Raw genomic sequence first — 21,634 nt, 5'->3', positions numbered from 1 at the left:
TTAAAACATTTTTTTATAAATGATTATGGGAAGTGTCCTTTTTCTCACTTGAGCACCCGCCCCCCAAAATGTCTGTGCACGTCCCTGGGTGGAGGTATGTCCATTATTTTAAATGTGTCAGAAGAAAGGATAGGAATGTGACGGTAAGGTGCACTGCTGCAAACACAACATCAAACCTCTCCGAGCACCTGCAGAGGCAACATGCTAACACCAAGCTAGTAGCTAAAGACCCCGAACCCACAGTGATGATGTTGAGTGAGTGCCGACTCCGAACAAGCAGCAAAAACTAGAATTTTCACCGTTATTAACTTGTGTTATTTCTTCCTTATTGCAATAGTAATTGTTATATGTGTGCACATGTAGGCCTAAGTTTTAAGTTGTGGCTATAGGCTGTTGCTGAGTAACGCAAAAGTAATGTAAAGAAACGAGTAAAGACCCCATCTCTGATTGTGGATATTAATATAAAGAATTTTAACCTCTGTACTTTAGTAACATTTCTGCGAATATGCTGTTTATTGTGATATATTACACAACATACATTGACGTCATTTAAAAAGAACAACCAATGCTTCCTGATTTCTTTTAGTGTCAGAAGATTTTCAACCTTTGAAGCGGAGCAGCAGCTTTGGAATACTGCCACCTGCCTGTGAGTTTAACAGAACTGAGTCAAATTGATTTAATGTAAATTCACATCTAAAATCACAGTTTTTTTTTATTGTGGGTACACCATCATTTTTTCTCCATTTAATGTATGCAAGCTCTTTGGCGATTTTGCTAGTTGTGAGATAACAGCTGAGACATTTACTCAAGTCCATCTTTTAAATATATTATCCTTTCATTAGTTAATTATCCAATTAAGTTTTTGGTTGAAGAGTAGTTTCTCTAATTATGTGTTTTCCTTTTCAGTGTCTGAGGACAAACCAGCTTTAAACCTGGTTCTGTGTGGGAGGAAAGGAGCAGGGAAGACTTCAGCAGCCGAGGCCATTTTAGGTCAGAGAGAGCTTCCTTCAGTCTCCAACTCCTCAGAGTGTGTCAAACATCAGGGAGAGGTGTGTGGACGAAGGGTTTCCCTGGTGGAGCTCCCTGCTTTGTGTGGAACACCTCAGGAGGAAGTGATGGAGGAATCATCCAGGTGTATCTCCCTCTGTGATCCTGAAGGCGTCCATGCCTTCATCCTGGTCCTACCTGTGGGTCCCCTCACTGATGAAGACAAGGGAGAGTTAGAGACCCCCCAGAACACATTCAGCTCTCGAGTCAACGACTTCACCTTGATTCTGTCCACTGTGGAGTCAGATCCTACAGCTCCAGCTGTTGATAACTTACTAAAGGAGAACAAGGACCTCCAGGAGCTCCGTCAGAGATGTGGAGGAAGACATGTTGTTCTCAACATCAAGGACCAGCAGCAGATCCCAGAGCTGTTGGATGCTGTGCAAGAGATGAGAGGTACAGGATCTAGGAGCTTTACAAAGGACATGTTTACCAAGGCTCAGATGGAGAAGGTTGTAGAGCTGGATAACACCAACAGAAGACTTAAAGCTGAACTGCAGGACGTTAAAAAGAAAAGTCAGGAGGGAGATGATGATGAAAGTCAGAACACAGAGTGTCTCAGGATGGTGCTGATTGGGAAGACTGGCAGTGGGAAGAGTGCAACTGGAAACACCATTTTGGGCGGAAAATATTTTCAATCAACTCTCAGCTCAAAGTCAGTGACCAGGTTTTGCCAGAAAGAAACAGGAGAGATTGATGGACGTCCTGTCGCTGTGGTGGACACCCCCGGTCTGTTTGACACAACACTGTCCAATGATGAAGTTCAAGAGGAGATGGTGAAATGCATCAGCATGTTGTCTCCTGGACCTCATGTGTTCTTACTGGTGCTGCCGATCAGACGATTTACCAAGGAGGAAAAAGACACTGTGGAACTGATCAAAAAAGGTTTTGGCAAGAGATCTGGAGATTTCATCATCCCTATATTCACCAGAGGAGATGATCTGGAGGATCAAACAATAGAGAGTTACATACAATCTGATTACCACTTGGAGAAACTGATAAGTGACTGTGGAGGGAGATACCAAGTCTTCAATAACAGAGATAAGACCGACCGCAGGCAAGTCAGAGAGCTGATGAAGAAGACCAACAACATGCTGAAGAAAAATGGCGACAGCTGCTTCTTCACCTCAGAGATGTTTCAAGAGGCCGAGGCGGCCATAAAGAAGGAAGTGGAGAAGATCCTGAAGGAGAAGGAAGAAGAAATACAGAGAGAGAGGGAGGAGCTGCAACGAAAACATGAGGAGGAAATGGAAGCAGTGAGAAAAATGAAACAAGAGAGAGACGAAAGTGAGAGGAGAGCCAGACAGCTTCAAGAAATGGAGGAAAATATCAACAAGGAACGAGTGGAGAGAAGGAGAGATGAGGAGAAGAGAAGGAAAGAGGAGATGGAAGAGAAAAGACAGGAAGAAATTCAACGAAAGGAATGGCAGAAAAAACTTGATGAAGAAAGAGAGCAGAACAAAGAAGAGATACAAAAGCAAAAAGAAGAATGGGAGAAAGAGAGAGAAGCAGCGCGGATCAAACAACAAGAAGAAAATGAAAAGAGACGAGAAGAGGAGGAAACAAGACTTCAAAGGATGCAAGAAGAGTACGAGCAGGAAAAAGAAAAACATGAACAACTAAGAAAAGAAGAAGAGAGGAAGAGAAGAGAAAAGGAGGAGATCAAACTAATGGAGGAAAACTATGAAAAAGAATTGATAAAAAACAAGCTGAAATATGAAGAGGAGGCCAGAAAAGTAGCTGAAGACTCCAACTGCTTCAGATACAGTAGCTTAAACGCATTGGTAAAGATTTGTTTAAATGAAACGAAAGACCAGAATCAAGAGAATAAGATAGAAGAGGCAAGTAGCCTTGAACAAGGAGAACCGAAAACACAAGATGACAGAACCAAGTGCATCATCCAATGATCTTCATACTGACTCATGATCAAAATAATGTCAGCAGATAGAGCATCATGTCCTCTTCATTGAACAGCAGATTTCTGGATGATAATTCTCAAACAGGTTCCAATCTAAGCCACTCAGAAAGAACTAGCACTCATTTAGACATTTCCACTTTGTGAGAATCAGATGTAGTAGAATGTTTTACTTTTTAATAGTCAATAGTTGAACCAACCCTCAAGGTGCAGATTAAACTTTGTATGGTTGTATGTTTTATGGACTTATGAATTGTTAAACTAAAATATCTTCAGTAATGTACAGATCAGTTGGTGCAGGTGCGTCTTTTTAACATGGTGTGCTTTTCAGTGAGTTCATAAAGTTATTAAATCAATCATGCTACTGTAAATATATTTTATTATATATACGTATATATTTATTTTTATATATTTGTATTCCCGAATAGAGGAATTAACAATAAAGTTGACTTTGTCTCATTTAAACTGACATTGTTTGGGTATCAGCCAAGTTTCAGTGAGTGATCATAAATACATCTTATCTTTGTTGCAGCCATTTTATCTGTATGTTTTATTTGTTCATCTGTTGTAATATTCTCCTGAACACTGGGTGGGGTAGGGGAGCAGGGAAGCACAAAGGGGAGCTCACCAGGACAGGGGGGTTGATTGAAATTGTTTTTATTTTGTTTTTATAAAATCAAAATAGACAGTATTGCAAATTACTCTGTGGTTTTGAGTTGAATAAGTGTGCTCATGTTCATGGACTTGTGTTAATCAGTCAGTCACTGACACTACTTAACGGCACCAACATTGTTTTGTGTCATCCTTTGTTTTATATATCTCTCAATATTTAAAGCATGTGCTGCCACAAGAGGGCGCCCTGTCTGTGAGCAGCTTGATTCCCATTTCTGTTATAATCATTCATTTGTTTTAGTATCATGTGAAGTCCATTGTTGGTTCAATAAATACATCATTATAATTTCATTGTGTTCATGTTACCTCATTGCACACAAATGCGTTTTTATATTGTTTTGAAAGAGTAGAATTTTCCAAGTTGCCCTGGAGATATAATGCTATGAATGCATGTATAGAACATATAATATACTTTGGTAAAGTTTCGAATACAAACCTTGAATTGTAAAAGTGTCTCTAGCCCTTCTACAACATCTGAAAATGTAATACGTCAGTGGTGATGTACTGTAAAGAGAGAATGCACCCCTCGGTGGTGGTGAGAGAAACTGCAGGCTGCAAGCATTTCTAATTATCATCCATACCTTTAAACTTTGTGATTCAAAGACGTCTGCATCATTAACCATTTAAACTGTGTTTAAACACTCAGGACATTTTTGGCATCACCCTTTCTTATTTTTTTATAATTTTGATTGAAAAAAACGTTTTTGGGGACTTTTGATTTTAAAAAGTCTGAATTTAGACTTGACTTTTGGTCAGAAAATGATTTGGGTTTGACAAGTCAAAATCTTGACTTCTGACTTTTTTTATCAGAAGTTTGAAAATATTAGAATTAAGACTTTTTTCCAGAATTCTGAAAAAAGTCATTGTTATATTTTCATACTTCTGATAAAAAATGTCAAAATGTTGACTCTTTTAAATTATCAACATTCAAAAATAATTCTGTATTTTTTTCAGAAAATAAAAAAAATTCTGAGAAAGATTAATAAAGTTAACTTTGAGGCTGAGATGTTATTATTATTATTATTATTATTATTATTATTATTATCCACTTACACTGAGTTAAACCAATTTCCGTCCTGATCATAACTACCAATACTCTTTGAATGCCAGTCTGTGTACATCATGTAATTATCTTCTAAAGAGCACTTTTTGTTCAGCGTGCAACGCTAGCAGCGTGTCCTGAGCTACCCTAAACTTCTATCATGAACTCCCTGTGACTGCCATACATCCATGGTGACTGCCCGATAAGCATCTCTGCCCAATTTCTATTGCGCAAGCGATAGATCGTCCGCCATATTGGACAGCTAAATATGGCAACCCAAATAGGACACTTGTCAGTGCATCAAGAGCCACCATGCACAGGACATGGGCATCCAGGACATGGGCTACAACTGTCGCATTCCTCGTGTCAAGCCACTCCTGAACCAGAGACAACGTCAGAAACGTCTTACCTGGGCTAAGGAGAAAAATAAATGGTTTATTGCTCAGTGGTCCAAAGTCCTCTTTTCAGATGAAAGTACATTTTGCATTTCATTTGGAAATCAAGGTCCCAGAGTCTAGGGGAAGAGTAGAGGGGCACAGAATCCAATTGCTTGAAGTCCATTGTGAAGTTTCCAGTCAGTGATGATTTGGGGAGCCATGTCATCTGCTGGTGTTGGTCCGCTGTGTTTTCTCAAGTCCAAAGTGAACGCAGCCGTTTACCAGGACATTTGAGCTTCATGCTTCCTTCTTCTGACAAGCTTTATGGATATGCTGATTTCATTTTCCAGCAGGACTTGCCACCTGCCCACACTACCAAAAGTATTAAGGCCTGGTTTAGTGACCATGGAATTACTGCGCTTGATTGGCCAGCAAACTGGCCTGACCTGAACCCCATAGAGAATCTATAGGGTATTGTCAAGAGGAAGATGAGAGACACGAGACCCAACAATGCAGACGAGCTGAAGGCCGCTATCAAAGCAACCTGGGCTTCCACCTCAGCAGAGCCACAGGCTGATCGCCTCCATGCCACGCCGCATTCATGCAGTCATTCATGCAAAAGGATGCCCAACCAAGTACTGAGTGCATACACATGAACATACTTTTCAGAAGGCCGACATTTCTGTATTAAAAATTATTTTTTGTATTGTACTTATGTAATATTCAAATTGTATGAGATGCTGATTTTGGGGTTTTCATTAGCTGTAAACCGTAATCATCAAGATTAAAACAAATAAAGGCTTGAAATATTTCACTTTGTGTGTAATGAATCCATATAATATATGAGTTTCACTTTTTGAATTGAATTAATGAAATAAATGAACTTTTCCACGATATTCTAATTTATTGAGATGCACCTATATATAATTGCAAAGCTGGTAAAGACCTTTCAGATTTAGCAATAAGTGTCATATAAGAAAAATACTGATCTAATAACAGAGATTTGTATCAACTTTTTTATGGAATATTTAATGTAATTTTATTTAATTTGAAATAAAATGAAATAAATTCACACTTAATGTAATTAGATATCAATTATTAACACCATACATTTTTGCATACAATCATAGTAAATATTACTTCAGTATGATAGCTGTCTAACAGAAGTTAAATCCATTTCTCACCTATTCTAAGAATGTACTTAACCCACTAAAAGGAGTTGTTAAATAGTGAAGTTACGTTGTAATAACAATAACTCATCTCTCTCGTTCAGCTTAATGTTTTTTTCTGCTTTGGGAAACGCCACTGTGTCAAATGTCCTATTGGGTTGCCGTATTTACCTGTCCTGGCGGACCATGTCGCGCTTCCACAATGCAAATCGGGCAGTCAAACTCAAACTGCGTAGCATGGACTTTATTTACAAGTGACGGGTGAGTACATTACTATTCTCATAATTTTAGAGCGACCTGAGAGTGCACAATGACATCAGTTTGATAATAGATTACTTCATTGATCAATGTTGGGAGAGAATGTTTGGCATAATGTGCGCATTATTTGATTATGGCTGCGTTGGCTGGAACAGAGACGTGTAAAGAGTGTGTACTGTACTGTATGTGTTTTTCAATTGTTTACGGAAGGCACTGTCTAAAGCCCCACGGTGCGCCACTGGTAACACATTCACTTTGTACCACTAACATCACCAATATAGCTATGAATAAGAAACTAAGACATAGATTGGTAGATGATTTCTTTTTAAAAGCAAACTCATCGTCAAATCTAATGATTGTAACAAACTTCATTTCACTTATATACAGTTTATAGAAACATAAAGTAGTTTAGACAAAGTCATTGTTTCACAATATTCGAAAAATAAAATTGTCTCTAAAACAAAGATTGTTAAGAGGTTGTTTTGTTTTGTTTTATTAACACCAACAATTATTTTCAAACTCTCCCTAGGTTCTTTAACCAAGCATTTGGTTTCCAGCTGAAATAGATTTGTTCCTGCAGTGACATTATGGCGACAGCATCAACAGGTGAGTTCAGAATGTATTGTTGTGGACAGAGTTGGGTGTAACAAAGTAACGCGTTACAGTAACGCGTTACATTACTTTGTTACCGACAAATGTAATGTAATATAACATTACATGTGTCGGTAACGAAGTAATGAAGCGCGTTACTGTTATACATTCAGTAATCACACTACAGTTACTAACATTGCTCGAAAAAATTACTAGACACAGCTCTCTCCCTCTCCCCCTCTCCTGCCCGCCTGTGTCTCATGCAGCTCGCTGATCCAGTAATGAAAATCGAGAGAGGGGGCATGACTCCAACATTTTACGCCCCAAACATGATCCCTTCAAATTTCCTCAGCTTCAGTTTGGATACAGGCTTGGTCATCACATCCGCAACCATTTCATCTGTAGGACAATAAACCAGTGTCATCTTTCCCTCCCTTATGAAGTGGTACTTAATGTCCACGTGTTTACACTAGGGTTGCCAGAAACTGACCATGATCAAAATCGATTATTCGGCAGCCCTGGCGAATAATAATCGACTGGTGGTGTGACCAATGGCCATTTACAATTATGAATACTATTACTATTATTAGCATTAGTCTATATAAAAAAAAAACATAAATAATAATAAAAAAATATATAAATAAAATCGATTTTTAAAAATAATATTCGATTATGGAGACTGTAACGAATATTCGAATAACCAAATAATCACTGGCATCCCTAGTTTACACCTTTGTCTACACACAGGATTTTTAGCAAGGGCTTTTGTCCCCTGATTGTCCTCGTTTACAACTCTTTTCTTAAACACGTATGTATCTATACCTTCCAGTAGCTGCTCCAAGTAAATACACTCCTGTATAGTTAGAGCTAGAGCCAAATACTCAGCTTCACATGTGGAAAGTGCTACTGTAGGCTGTTTCTTGGTTTTCCAAGAGACTAGTGAGCTGTCCTTACTTATGCTCACACAATACCCTGTCATACTGCGTCTATCTGTTTTATCAGCGTCACTATACGCCCGTAGGCCTAGTTTCTTGCTGCTCTTTTTTAAACAAAGCTTTTTGTCTGCAGAACCCCTGAGGTAACGCAAAACGTGTTTTACTGTAACCCAATGCTCATCTGTCGGCTCAGCAAAATGTTGTGATTACTTGCTTACCGCGAAACATAGGTCTGGACGTGTACAGGTAGTCAAATAAATAAGACTACCGACAGTCTCTCTGTATTTCTTCACATCCACCATTTTAGGTGCATCTTCAGTGTAATCTAACTTTTGGTCACATGGTGTTTCTCTTACCCCACACTCCTGCATGTCAACACGTTCCAGTATCTTTTCCACATACCTCATTTGTGACACTTTCACACAGCCGTCAGACTGACTGAAATCCATGCCCAGAAAATGATTTAATCTCCCCAAATCCTTCATCTTAAATGTTGTGGAAAGCATGTTCTTCACTTTCTCTAAAATCTTGGTGTTGCTGGCTGCGATGATAAGATCATCGACCCAGATAGCAATTATTACTTTCCCCTCTTTAGACTCCTTGGAGTACACGCAGTGGTCTGCTGGGTTCTGTGTAAAACTGTCATCTGTTAAGCATTCATGCAACATCGTATTCCAATTTCGCCCTGACTGCTTCAGGCCGTAAATGTACTTCTCTAGCTTACCCACTAGCTTTCCTCCCTCCTTTACATAACCCTCAGGCTGTTCCATGTAAATGTCGTGATCGATGGGAGCATGCAGGTAGGCCGTCTTTACATCCATCTGGTGTCAAAGCAAATCCTCTTGGGCTGCCTTCTGCATTAATACACGTCCACTTGTCAGGTTGGCTGTAGGTGAGAACGTCTCCCCGTAATCTATCTCCGCCCTCTGACTGTATCCTTTCGCTACGAACCTAGCTTTGTACTTGTCGTGCCATCAACGTCTCCCTTAACTGAATAGACCCATTTACCTCCCACTGTTTTCCTGCCCTCTGGCAATTTTGTCAGGGTTAAAGTCTGATTCTCTTCTAGAGACTTAATTTCCTCATCCATCGCTTTTCCCCAGTTTTCTGACTCAGTCGATGTCATGGCCTCTTTAAAGGTCAGAGGTACACCGCAAACTGCTCTGTAACAATAATCTACACTAGTGATAATCTATACCTCTTCATCACCATCTTCCTGAGTGTAATCTCTCAAGTACTCTGTGGGTTTGTGCTCCCTACTGGGATATCTCCCGCTGTCTGAGGCATGTGACGCCACCCTAGGGTGCTGTTCGCCATCATCCTCTGGTGCTGACTGTGGAGCGTTAGTTTGTACATCTGTGCTCAGTACACTAGGCTGTGGGGCCTTTACTCCCTCTTCACAGTCTTCCTCCGAATCTTGTTCTAGCCTCTGTGTCTGAGTCTCGCTATCACAAGTTGTGCTGGTGATAAACTTTACTAGTCTGTGCTTCTGCACCTTCTCTTTGTCGGGTAGTAAACTAGATAGGCGGGGCTTCCCTTGTCATGCCCTACCGAACGTCCTTTCTCCCACCTAGTGTCTAATGTTCCCCTGTCCTGCTGGTACGCATAGCACACTGCTCCAAACGTCTGCATCCTAGCTAAGTTACACTTTTTCCCTGTCAGTGCTGAATATGGCGTAGTGCCAGTGTGCTTATTAACACACCGGTTTCTGGTATGTGCTGCTTCCTGATTGGCTTAGTGCCACAGGTTTTTAGGTAGATCACTGTCAATAAGCATACATGTGGCCATTTCAAAAAGAGTGCGCCCTTCTCTTTCAGCTGTCCCGTTTTGATGTGGGGAATAAGGACAAGACGTCTCATGTCTGATCTTGTTCTTTCTCAATAGTGTCTGAAACTCCTTGCTAGTGAACTCAGTCCCGTTATCTGATCTAATGCATTTCACAGTCCCATAGGGAGCTACATCTGCCAGATACTTCTCAGTGGCTTGAACTGCGTCACTCTTCGCTTTCAGGAAATAAACAAACACTGCCCCTGTACACACATCTGTAAATGAGTGCATATACTTGAAGCCTTTTATGGACTCGTTATTAACTGGACCAGCTAGATCAGTGTTCACCAACTCAAGTGGTGCGTTTGCTTTATCGGTCGGATCTCTGTTTCTCCTTTGGGTAAACATACTGTACAATCTTTGTCAGGCTTACGCTTTGTACCCTTAATATGCATGCCTACAGTTACATCCTGCAGCTTTAAAACATCCTCATAATTACAGTGACCCATAATCTCATGCCACGTTTGGATATCATGGCTGACAAGAAACTTATCTTCAACATCACACTCTGTTTTCAAATAGTACATCTTCTTACATACATAAATGTCTAACCTGGTACCATCCGGTAACATCAGAAAATCTTTACCCTCGCCGAAGAACACCTTGGCTCCGTTAGCTGTAGCAGACTTCACGGAAAAGAGTTCTTTGGGGTACGATGGGATGTATAGTGCGTTCTTCAGAGTCACTTTACACCGTCGTCCCTCGCTGTCTACAAGACACATCTCTGCTTCTCCTCTGCCGTGCGCCACCCCGAAGGTACGCCTCCCGTCTGCCAGTTCCATGCTGTGTCTCTCCGGCTTGAAGGTGCTGTCAAAAAACTTGAATTTGTTCTTATCGTTGATGATGTGGGACGACGCTCTCGTGTCCACGATTAATCCTTTTCTGTGGGTCTGTGTAGGCTGGTCTCTTCCCTTTGCACTTTGAGGGTGTAGTCATCTCCTCCCCTTCTCCGGTACCACCTGGCATGCAAAAGCTACACCAGACTTTCTTTTTGCAGTCATCCTTTCGGGGGCCTTTCTCTCCGCATCGCCAACACGCGCCAACGCGTTCTCCGTCGCCATCGGGGATGAATCGTTTGGCGGGCTTTCTCTTTGTCGCTGCTTGGACCCTCAGCACCCTCTCGCTCGTCTCGTCTGAGGCTGGGGCTGAATCTTCTGAGGCCTCGAAGTTCCTCAACTTCGCCTTGAACTGTCCCAACGTTACTTCAGTGTCACCGTGTGTCACCATTAGTGTGAACGGCTTGTATTTTTCGGGTAATCCCCGCATAACCATCGCCATCATTAGTCCCTCACTCGGTGCTTCTCCCGCGTGCCGTAATGATCTGCTCAGCTCAGATAATGTACTCTGTCACCGTCTCATTATCCGCTTTCTTCAGCGCAGTCATGGTTTTGATTGATGGCTGCTCATTTAATAACTATTAATTTGCTCTTGTGCATTGTGAAAACTAAATAAGACCATTATCTCTGTGTTAGCTGACTATTTTGTAGAATTCTGCTGAGTATTAAACAATTACGTGAGTGTGAGGGTATTCAAAGTAAATTGGTCAGTAAGTCAGAGATGTGCACTATATTTAACTTTTAGTTTTAAAACATTTTTTTATAAATGATTATGGGAAGTGTCCTTTTACTCACTTGAGCACCCGCCCCCCAAAATGTCTGTGCACGTCCCTGGGTGGAGGTATGTCCATTATTTTAAATGTGTCAGAAGAAAGGACAGGAATGTGACGGTAAGGTGCACTGCTGCAAACACAACAACATCAAACCTCTCCAAGCACCTGCAGAGGCAACATGCTAACATGCTAACACGAAGCTAGTAGCTAAAGACCCCGAACCCAGAGTGATGATGTTGAGTGAGTGCCGACTCTGAACAAGCAGCAACAACTACAAATGTCACCGTTATTAACTTGTGTTATTTCTTCCTTATTGCAATAGTAATTGTTATGTGTGCACATGTAGGCCTACGTTTTAAGTTTTGGCTATAGGCTGTTGCTGAGTAACGCAAAAGTAATGTAAAGAAACGAGTAAAGTAACCGGTGACTTTATTTAGAGAGTAATGAAGTAAAGTCATATATTACTTCTTTTTTTTTAAAGTAATATGTAATATATTACTTTTTTTGAGTAACGACCCCATCTCTGATTGTGAATAATTAATATAAAGAATTTTAACCTCTGTACTTTGATAACATTTCTGTGAATCTGCTGTTTATTGTGATATATTACACAACATACATTGACGTCATTTAAAAAGAACAACCAATGCTTCCTCAAATATTCATGAAATATGTTGTGAAACCTGTTCTGATTTATTTTAGTGTCAGAAGATTTGCAACCTGTGAAGCGGACGAGCAGCTTTGAATTTCTGCCACCTGGCTGTGAGTTTAACAGAACTGAGTCAAAATGATTTAATGTAAATTAACATCTAAAATCACAGTTTCTTAGATTATGGGTACACCATCATGTTTTTCTCCATTTAATGTATGCAAGCTCTCTGGTGATTTTGCTAGTTTTGAGATAACAGCTGAGACATTTACTCAAGTCCATCTTTTAAATATATTATCCTTTCATTGGTTAATTATCCAATTCAGTTTTTTGTTGAAGAGTAGTTTTTCTAATTCTGTGTTTTCCTTTTCAGTTTCTGAGCTGAGGGTAGTTCTGCTGGGGAACAGCTGGGCTGAGAGGAGTTCAGTGGGGAACTTCATACTGGGAGAGACTGTGTTCAACACTGAGGAAGAATCAGACCGGTGTCTGAGAGTCAGTAGACAGTTAAAAGAAAAAGAAATAGTTCTTATCAACACCCCAGATCTGCTGCATCCCAGCATCCCCCAACATAAACTTTCACAACATGTAAAAACCTGTGTGAGGCTCTCTGATCCTGGACCTCATGTGTTCCTGCTGGTTCTACAGCCTGAGCACTTCACTGAGAAACACAAACTGAGACTCTGCAGAGTCCTGCAACGCTTTGGTGATCAGTCATTTAATCATTCACTGGTATTAATATCACCACCAGAAGAGGGGAGTTCAGGTTTCAATGAAAAGGTTATGCAACATCCACCATTAAAAGACCTGATCAGAATGTGTAGAAACAGGTTTTTGAGGCAGAACCTTGACCAGTCAGAGCTGTTAACACGTTTGGGTCAAACTGCAAAGGAGAACAATGGAGAGCATGTGAGCTGTGATGTGTTTGAGGATGCAGGTTTGATGATGGCACCAAAGTCTGAACACATCGAACCAGCTTTAAACCTGGTTCTGTGTGGGAGGAGAGGAGCAGGGAAGACTTCAGCAGCCGAGGCCATTTTAGGTCAGAGAGAGCTTCCTTCAATCTCCAACTCCTCAGAGTGTGTAAAACATCAGGGAGAGGTGTGTGGACGAAGGGTTTCCCTGGTGGAGCTCCCTGCTTTGTGTGGAAAACCTCAGGGGGAAGTGATGGAGGCATCATCCAGGTGTATCTCCCTCTGTGATCCTGAAGGCGTCCATGCCTTCATCCTGGTCCTACCTGTGGGTCCCCTCACTGATGAAGACAAGGGAGAGATAGAGACCCTCCAGAACACATTCAGCTCTCGAGTCAACGACTTCACCTTGATTCTGTCCACTGTGGAGTCAGATCCTACAGCTCCAGCTGTTGTTAACTTACTAAAGAAGAACAAGGACCTCCAGGAGCTCCGTCAGAGATGTGGAGGAAGACATGTTGTTCTCAACATCAAGGACCAGCAGCAGATCCCAGAGCTGTTGGATGAGCGTAAAGGATCTAGGAGCTTTACAAAGGACATGTTTACCAAGGCTCAGATGGAGAAGGTTGTAGAGCTGGAGAACACCATCAGAACACTTAAAGCTGAACTGCATGACGTTAAAAAGAAAAGTCAGGAGGGAGATGATGATGAAAGTCAGAACAGAGAGCTTCTCAGGATGGTGCTGATTGGGAAGACTGGCAGTGGGAAGAGTGCAACTGCAAACACCATTTTGGGCAAAGAACATTTTAAATCATCTGTCAGCTCAAAGTCAGTGACCAGGCTTTGCAAGAAAGCAACAGGAGAGATTGACGGACGTCCTGTTGCTGTGGTGGACACCCCCGGTCTGTTTGACACAACACTGTCCAATGAGGCTGTCCAAGAGGAGCTTGTGAAATGCATCATCTTGGCGTCTCCTGGACCTCATGTGTTCTTACTGGTGCTGCAGATCGGACGATTTACCAAGGAGGAAAAAGACACTGTGGAACTGATCAAAACACGTTTTGGCAAGAGATCTGGAGATTTCATCATCATTATATTCACCAGAGGAGATGATCTGAAGGGTCAAACAATAGAGAGTTACATCAAATCTGATGACCTCTTGAAGAAACTGATAAGTGACTGTGGAGGGAGATACCAAGTCTTCAATAACAGAGATCAGACCGACCGCAGTCAAGTCAGAGAGCTGATGGAGAAGACCAACAACATGCTGAAGGAAAATGGCGGCAGCTGCTTCACCTCAGAGATGTTTCAAGAGGCCGAGGCGGCCATAAAGAAGGAAGTGAAGAAGATCCTGAAGGAGAAGGAAGAAGAAATGCAGAGAGAGAGTGAGGAGCTGCAACGAAAACACGAGGAGGAAATGGAAGCAGTGGAGAGAAAAATGAAACAAGAGAGAGATAAAAGTGAAAAGGAGAAAGACAGAAAGCTTAAAGAAATGGAGGAAAATATCAACAAGGAACGAGAGGAGAGAAGGAGAGATGAGGAGAAGAGAAGGAAAGAGGAGACAGAGAAGAAAAGGCAGGAAGAAATTGAACAAAAGGAATGGGAGGAAAAAGTGTTGGAGCAGAAAAACAGAGAGATGGAAAAGCAAAAGGAAGAATGGGAGAAAGAGAGAGAAGCAGAGCGGATCAAACAACAAGAAGAAAATGAAAAGAGAAGAGAAGAGGAGCAAACAAGACTTCAAAGGAAGCAAGAAGAGTACGAGCAGGAGAAACTAAGAAAAGAAGAAGAGAGAGATAAAAGTGAGGAGAAAGACAGAAAGCTTCAAGAAATGGAGGAAAATATGAACAAGGAACGAGAGGAGAGAAGGAGAGATGAGGAGAAGAGAATGAAAGAAGAGACAGAGAATAAAAGGCAGGAAGAAATTCAACGAAAGGAATGGGAGAAACAACTTGTGTGTGGAGTGTTGAAGCAGAGTATTGAAGAGATACAAAAGCAAAAGGAAGAATGGGAGAAGAAGAGAGAAGCAGAGCGGATCAAACAACAAGAAGAAAATGAAAAGAGACAACAAGAGCAAGCAAGACTTCAAAGGATGCAAGAAGAGTACGAGCAGGAGAAACTAAGAAGAGAAGTAGATAGAAAGAGAAGAGAACAGGAGGAGGAGGAGAAGAAAAAAGTAATGGAAGAAAAATATGAAAAAGAACAGGAAGACATGAAGCTGAAATATGAAGAGGAGGCCAGAAAACAAGCTGAAGAATCCGGCGCCTTTGGACAAATATACGATAATTACTTAAAACCCATTGTAAATGCTGTCGTTGATGCCATCACGATTGTTGTCACGGAATCCGCGAAGAAATTCGTAATGCGTGAGTAGCCTTTAACAAGTTAAACCAAAAACACAAGATACAACCGGTGCACCATCCTCTGATCTTCATACTGACTCATCATCATCATCATCATCATCACGTCAGCCGATAGAGCATCATGTCCTCTTCATTGAACAGCAGATTTCTGGATGATCATTCTCAAACAGGGTCCATCAGGCCACTCATTGAGACATTTCCACTTTGTGAGTATGTTTTTAGTACCAGCTGTAGTACAATGTTTTACTTTTCAATTGTCAATAGTTTAACCAACCCTCCTGGTGCAGATTAAACTTTGTCTGTTTTATGGATTTAGGGTTATAATAATAAGTAGACTTGAGTCAAAGTGCCTCGAGGAATATGAGTATTAATGTGACTGGGTGGAGGGGCCTCATTTATGCAGACATATTCTTCCTGTCTCAACAAAGTTTCAGTGAGTGATCATAAATACATCTTCTTTGTTGCAGCCATTTTATCTGTATGTTTTATTTGTCTATCTGTTGTAATATTCTCCTGAACACTGGGTGGTGTAGGGGAGCAGGGAAGCATAAAGGGGAGCTCACCAGGACAGGGGGGTTGTATGAAATTGTTTTTATTTAGTTTTTATAAAATCATAATAGACAGTATTGCAAATTACTCCGTGGTTTAGAGTTGAATAAGTGTGTTCATGTTCATGGACTTGTGTTAATCAGTCAGTCACTGACACTACTTAACGGCACCTAAATTGTTTTGTGTCATCCTTTGTTTTATTAACATATATCTCTCTATATGTAGAGCATGTGCTGCCACAAGAGGGCGCCCTGTCTGTGAGCAGCATGTTCTCAAAGTGTTGGGGTTCCTGTTGAATGATCTGCAGCCTGGCTGCTGTTTGTGCAGTGTGAATCCAATATGATTCCCATTTCTGTTATAATCATTCATTTGTTTTAGTTTCATGTGAAGTCAATTGTTTGTTCAATAAATACATCATTATAATTTCATTGTGTTCATGTTACCTCATTGCACACAAATGCATTTTTACATTGTTTGGAAAGAATATTTTTCCCAGAATCTAATGCTCTGAATGCATGTATAGAACATATCATTTACTTTGGTTTTTAATACAAACCTTGAATTGTAAACGTTTTTCTACCCTTCTACAACATTTGAAAATGTAATACGTCAGTGGAGGTTGTGATATACTGTGTAAAGAGAGAATGCACCCCTCGGTGGTGGTGAGAGAAACTGCAGGCTGCAAGAATGTGTAATTAAGAAAAAACTAAGAATTTTGACTTTTCTGACCTTTTGTGGGGGTTTTTTATACTGAAAAAAGAGGCCAATAATCAAAATACTTTTTCCGCCACCAAGTGATTTTTTTCTCAGCATTTGGAAAAAAAGTCAGAATTATTACCGTTCTGACCAAGAGAGATTTTTTTTAAATTTTGAGAATAAGTCAGAATTTAACTACAACATTTTCAGACAGAAAAATTGAATTTGGGCTCAAATTCTGATAACTCAAAATCACGTTTTGTGAGAAAAGTCGAAAAACCTTGACTATTTTTTGAGAATCTCTGAGCTTTGACTTTGTTCTTCTGGGTACATTCATGAGCAGTTGATCTGCTGACCTTATGAGGCGGATGGACGTTTTGGGGTGTAGCACAGCACGATCTGGCCATTGAGGGATTTAAATGTGAATACAAAATGAATCCTTAAATGTATGGGAACCAGTGGAGTAAAGCTAAAATGGGGGAAATGTTCTTGTGTTTGAGTGGCCTCTATTCCTCCATTTCCCTGAAAACAAGGAGGAAAATATCAACAAGGAATGAGAGGAGAGAAGGAGAGATGAGGAGAAGGAGAAGAACATTTGTTAATCTGTTGTAATATTCTCCTGAACACTGGGTGGTGTAGGGGTGCAGGGAAGCATAAAGGGGAGCTCACCAGGTCAGGTGGAGTGATGTGAACCTGGGATGAGCACAAAGCCATATCATTTGTTCTTTTATTTGTCTCGCAAGTTCTAGAAGTAATCTGTATTGAGTTTAATACACAATTGTTACCAACTGTAGCACGTGTTTAGTGGCTTTAAGTTGCATTAGTCATCACTGTGATAGTTCTACTTTTAATTCTGTAAATAATCTCAATTCTACTTTTACAATTTACAATACAATTAACTTTACATTGGTCATGTTAGTGGAATCTTCTTATCTGTTATATAATGTAATGTACATGTAATGTTTTGCTGTTGTGATTCTGTAGTTAAAACAAATGCGAGAGGGATGTCTAACAGTTCAGAGTGTAGCTATTAGTCAAATATAAAATGAAAAGATAAATGTTAAAAAGGTTTGTGTTATTATTGTACACATTTTATTAAATTAATACAAAAGGATGCAATGCCTTTTATTGCTTTGACATTATATCTGTCACATTTCAACACAACTTCCTCACTTCAAGGACAAAGGCAGGATGGACCACCCTTTTACCAATATGTGTTCTAAATATTTCACTCAAACACTTAATTCCCTATGTTTTTCATATAAAAGGAGCTGGTCCAAGGTGATACAGTGATTTAAAGGGCATATGATACAACTTGTTTTGTTACTTTATGTATTTTTTTATGCCCACTAGAATGTTTACTTTCTGAAACGGCTGATTCTCCGGAGGCCTCGTCACCCCACTCCAAAAAAGCCCAATCTGCTGTTAATTGGTGGTTTCGTGTAAACAAACAATATTTTTCTTTTTTTATATTCAAGAACATATATGAACATCAGGGGTAGACATTTAAAGTAATGAAACAAATACTTAAAGTTATTAGTAGCTTCATATTCAGATAAACATTTTATTGAATTAATAATGTTTTTAATAGTCGTCTGTTTGAGCCCTATAGTGTTGAGATCTCCATATTAGGTTGAATAATTCAAACAAAAGTGAATTTAAATCAAATATAATCAATTATATTTGTGTATAACCCACAATGAAAATGCTTCATATTTTATGATTTTCTATATTTACAATATAAACAAAAGACAAGTGGTTTGTTAGGTTGAGTGTGAGGCCTATTATGGTTTATGGGTGTCACTGATAAGAGGAGAGACAGTTTCTTCCCTCTTCCCTCACAGCACACTGAAAAAAAGGGGAAAGTGGGGTTGTTCAATTTGCAAATATGCAGTTAATATATGAGACATAATTGATTCATGTTTCTCGTCGAAACATGAATCAATCATGTATAACTAGTGAGTATTTGTAGAGCGTAAGTCCGGCAGTTGCTTGATTTACAATATTTAAAACTATGAACCTTGCCCAAAGTTATGCACATTAAACCGAGCTCAGTGGGGAGGGGGGAGTCATATCTGATGGATGAGCTTGCGGCATGTTTGCATGTCTATAGGCTACGTCTTGTTTTAAATTATTGTTTCATGTCTGCTGTCAGGCGGTCCATTTAAGGGATAATGTGCAGGGAGGCGGTCATTAATGAAAAAAAAAAAAAAAGGACAGCCTGGTAAGAATTGCTACGTGTTATGTTTAAGCAATAGCTCACGACAGGCCGTGGTATGCTCATTATATCACAGCTGTGATATAATGAGCCTATATCACGGCCTGAAGTGAGCTATTGCTTTTATAAAACGGTTACCAAGTGTGGCAATATGAAAGAAAAATACACACTCTAATTTAAATAGTTTTTATTAGTAAATAATGATGTTCAAAATAAAATAGTCCCTCCGTTGCCTTCTGCACAAAACATAGTGCAAGGTGGTTGCTATGCAACAACACTAACAGCAAGCGAACATATTAGACAGAGAGCGTTGATCCATTATTTGGCTGTTTATTTACATTAATGTGTATGTTGCTGTTTATTGTGCATCCACTGAAAAACTGTCCGGCATCAGTAGCATGGCTTACGTGGTCACTTGTATAGGTTGAGGTTGTTTGAGGCTGTTGCTTGGCGTGGCGAGAATATTGCTCCACTTTCTCCGGTCCCCGAGATTGGGCTTCCAGTAGCTCTGGAGAGACCTTTCGCACCTGTGGCCACTAACGGTCATCATTTCTCTGCTTTGTTTCAAGACCCGCATCAGAAAGCTTTTGAATGGTGGTACTTTTCCAGTTGGTCTACCTGCTCTTCACGTAGCTCTGCATGTTGTAGTTTAGGTGCTTTTTTTTTCAGGAGATAGGCACTGCTCAATCCACTCCTCCATAGTAAGACCCCCCTGGAGGTCGAAGTTAATCTGAAATGTTTCCATCTTATGCTTAACGGAAGAAATGTAAATATATTTATAAAACTGACAAGTCAAATCAAGCAATCTGATTGGTCTATAGTGTTTTTGCAGACCTCTTTGATTACAGATTGGAAAACATCGTTGCTTGCTTTAAAAGTAGCACAATTCATTATGTCAAACCTTGGAAAGTATCTAGATATCCCTGCCCTAATGTCAAAGGAACTGCACACTGAATATGTTTTGCCGTTTGATGTCTATGTCTGGACCGCTGCGTAAAAAGGTATACTGTTTTTCTCAGACGCGGAGGGATACTGACTTGTTGTGAAAAATAACTTACAATTCTACCCGTGGTATACGCTCAGTATATCACGGCTAAGAACCAATCAGATTGCTTGATTTGACTTGTCAGTTTTATAATCTAAATTAACCAACAACTTGATCTCAAATATTGATCAAAACTGACTTTATTGATTTAAAAATGTGCGTATTGCTTCTGCTAAGAAAAACATGGTCCACAGCGTAGAAGCGGGAACTGCGGCAACAGCAACGTACTGTAACGTCCACCCGGACGTGTCGGAATGACGAGTGAAGCGTTCTCAAGTTAAACAGGTTTATTAACAACCAACGGCTCTCATCCGTCCTTTCTCACTCTCTCTCCTCTCGCGCCAACCTCTCACTCCCCTGCACGCGCCCACACAGACACACACACACCAAACCCTCTGCTCCCCAACCCCGCCCCTACCTGCTCTACTCACAGAAGCCTGACACAAACAGTTAACAGAACACTTAATAATAAACAATAAACAATAAATGCAGATCGCTACATTGCCCCCCCCTTACTAAGTCCCTCGCCCCGAGGGAATGCATAAAAAGTCTCTGAGGTGGCCCGGGGCTCTTCTTGGTCTCTGAGGCCGCCTCAGGCGGCTGCGCTTAACGGCTTGGAACATCCTGTCCCGGAACAGGGGGTGAGTTTGGGGGTGGGGGTGAATGTGGGGGGTCAGCAGGGGACACAGTCAGTGAATCGGGGGAAGTGACTGTCTGGTTTCTCCTAGACGATGCTGGGGGTCTAGGCCGCGGATGTGCATCGCCTCTGTATGGGGCCAGCCGGTCCCTGTGGAGGGCCACCCGTCTCCCTCTAGGCGGCATCTGGACCCTATAGACCACCTCTCCCAGCTTTTCCAGCACCTCACAAGGGCCCACCCAGTGACAGTCCAACTTAGGGCACCGGCCCTTCTTTCTTCTTGGACTATACACCCACACCAGGTCCCCGGCCTTGAAGTCCCCCCCTCTAGCCCTCGTGTCATAGTTTCTTTTCTGTCTCATGCCCGCCTTCTGCAGCTGATCGCGGGCAAAGGCATGTGCTGACTCCATTCTATCCTGGAGCCTCCTGGCATATTCCGGTCCCGGAGGAACCGCTGGTGTGTCGGGGGGTCGGCCAAAAGCCATTTCTGCTGGTGTCCGCAGCTCTCGCCCCAGCATGAGCAGGGCCGGTGTGCATGAGGTGGACTCCTGCACAGCCGATCTGTAGGCCCAAAGAACAAGAGGGAGGTGCATGTCCCAATCACGCTGATGCTCCGCGGTGAGGATAGCGAGTTGTTTTCCCAGAGTCCTATTGAACCGTTCGACCAGTCCGTCACTCTGCGGGTGCAGAGGAGTAGTCCGCGTCTTTTGCATGCCCAGCCGGTCACACATAGCGGCGAACACCCTCGACTCAAAGTTTCTTCCTTGGTCGCTGTGAATGACCTCGGCCGCTCCAAATCTGGCAAACATGCCCTCCACCAGGGCACCTGCAACGGTCACCGCCTCCTGGTCTGGTATAGCATACGCCTCTGGCCATTTTGTAAAATAGTCCATGGCGGCCAGGACGTAACGGTTCCCCTTCTCTGTGCACGGGAATGGGCCCATTATGTCCACCGCCACCCTCTCCATCGGGGCCCCCACCGCTAGCTGCTGAAGCTGGGCACGTGACTGATCAGTGGGACCTTTGTACGCCGTACAAAGGTCGCAGCGGCGGCAGAAGTCCTCAACATCTCTCCTGAGCTGGCCCCAGTAACAGCTTTGGCGGAGTCGACGCAAGGTTTTGGAGACCCC

At 41.4% G+C, this 21,634-nt stretch overlaps 2 protein-coding genes across 2 annotated transcripts; both read left to right on the top strand.

The window, feature by feature from the left end:
• Positions 1-248: 248 nt before the first annotated feature.
• On the top strand, positions 249-3,394 carry LOC307027036 (GTPase IMAP family member 8-like; the record flags this gene model as incomplete). Its single annotated transcript, XM_079695220.1, has 2 exons — positions 249-255; positions 907-3,394. The coding sequence occupies 2 exons, from the start codon at positions 249-251 to the stop codon at positions 2,952-2,954; spliced, it is 2,055 nt and encodes a 684-aa protein (XP_079551346.1). The 3' UTR covers positions 2,955-3,394.
• A 2,968-nt stretch (positions 3,395-6,362) lies between these two features.
• Positions 6,363-16,336, top strand: LOC307027038 (GTPase IMAP family member 8-like). Its single transcript, XM_079695222.1, has 4 exons — positions 6,363-6,483; positions 7,010-7,086; positions 12,145-12,204; positions 12,465-16,336. The coding sequence occupies exons 2-4, from the start codon at positions 7,068-7,070 to the stop codon at positions 15,368-15,370; spliced, it is 2,985 nt and encodes a 994-aa protein (XP_079551348.1). The 5' UTR covers positions 6,363-6,483; positions 7,010-7,067; the 3' UTR covers positions 15,371-16,336.
• The last annotated feature ends 5,298 nt before the right edge of the window (positions 16,337-21,634 follow it).

Source organism: Notothenia rossii, assembly GCF_949606895.1.
Source record: "Notothenia rossii genome assembly, contig: scaffold_214, whole genome shotgun sequence".
In the NCBI taxonomy this organism is placed as follows: Eukaryota; Metazoa; Chordata; class Actinopteri; order Perciformes; family Nototheniidae; genus Notothenia; species Notothenia rossii.
This window is presented reverse-complemented; position numbering and strand designations above follow the sequence as displayed.

What these genes read in the sequence shown, in the direction of transcription:
- LOC307027038 (XM_079695222.1), top strand. An exon ending in TGAATTTCTGCCACCTGGCT is followed by an intron (nt 12,205 to 12,464) that starts GTGAGTTTAACA and finishes TTTCCTTTTCAG; the next exon opens with TTTCTGAGCTGAGGGTAGTT.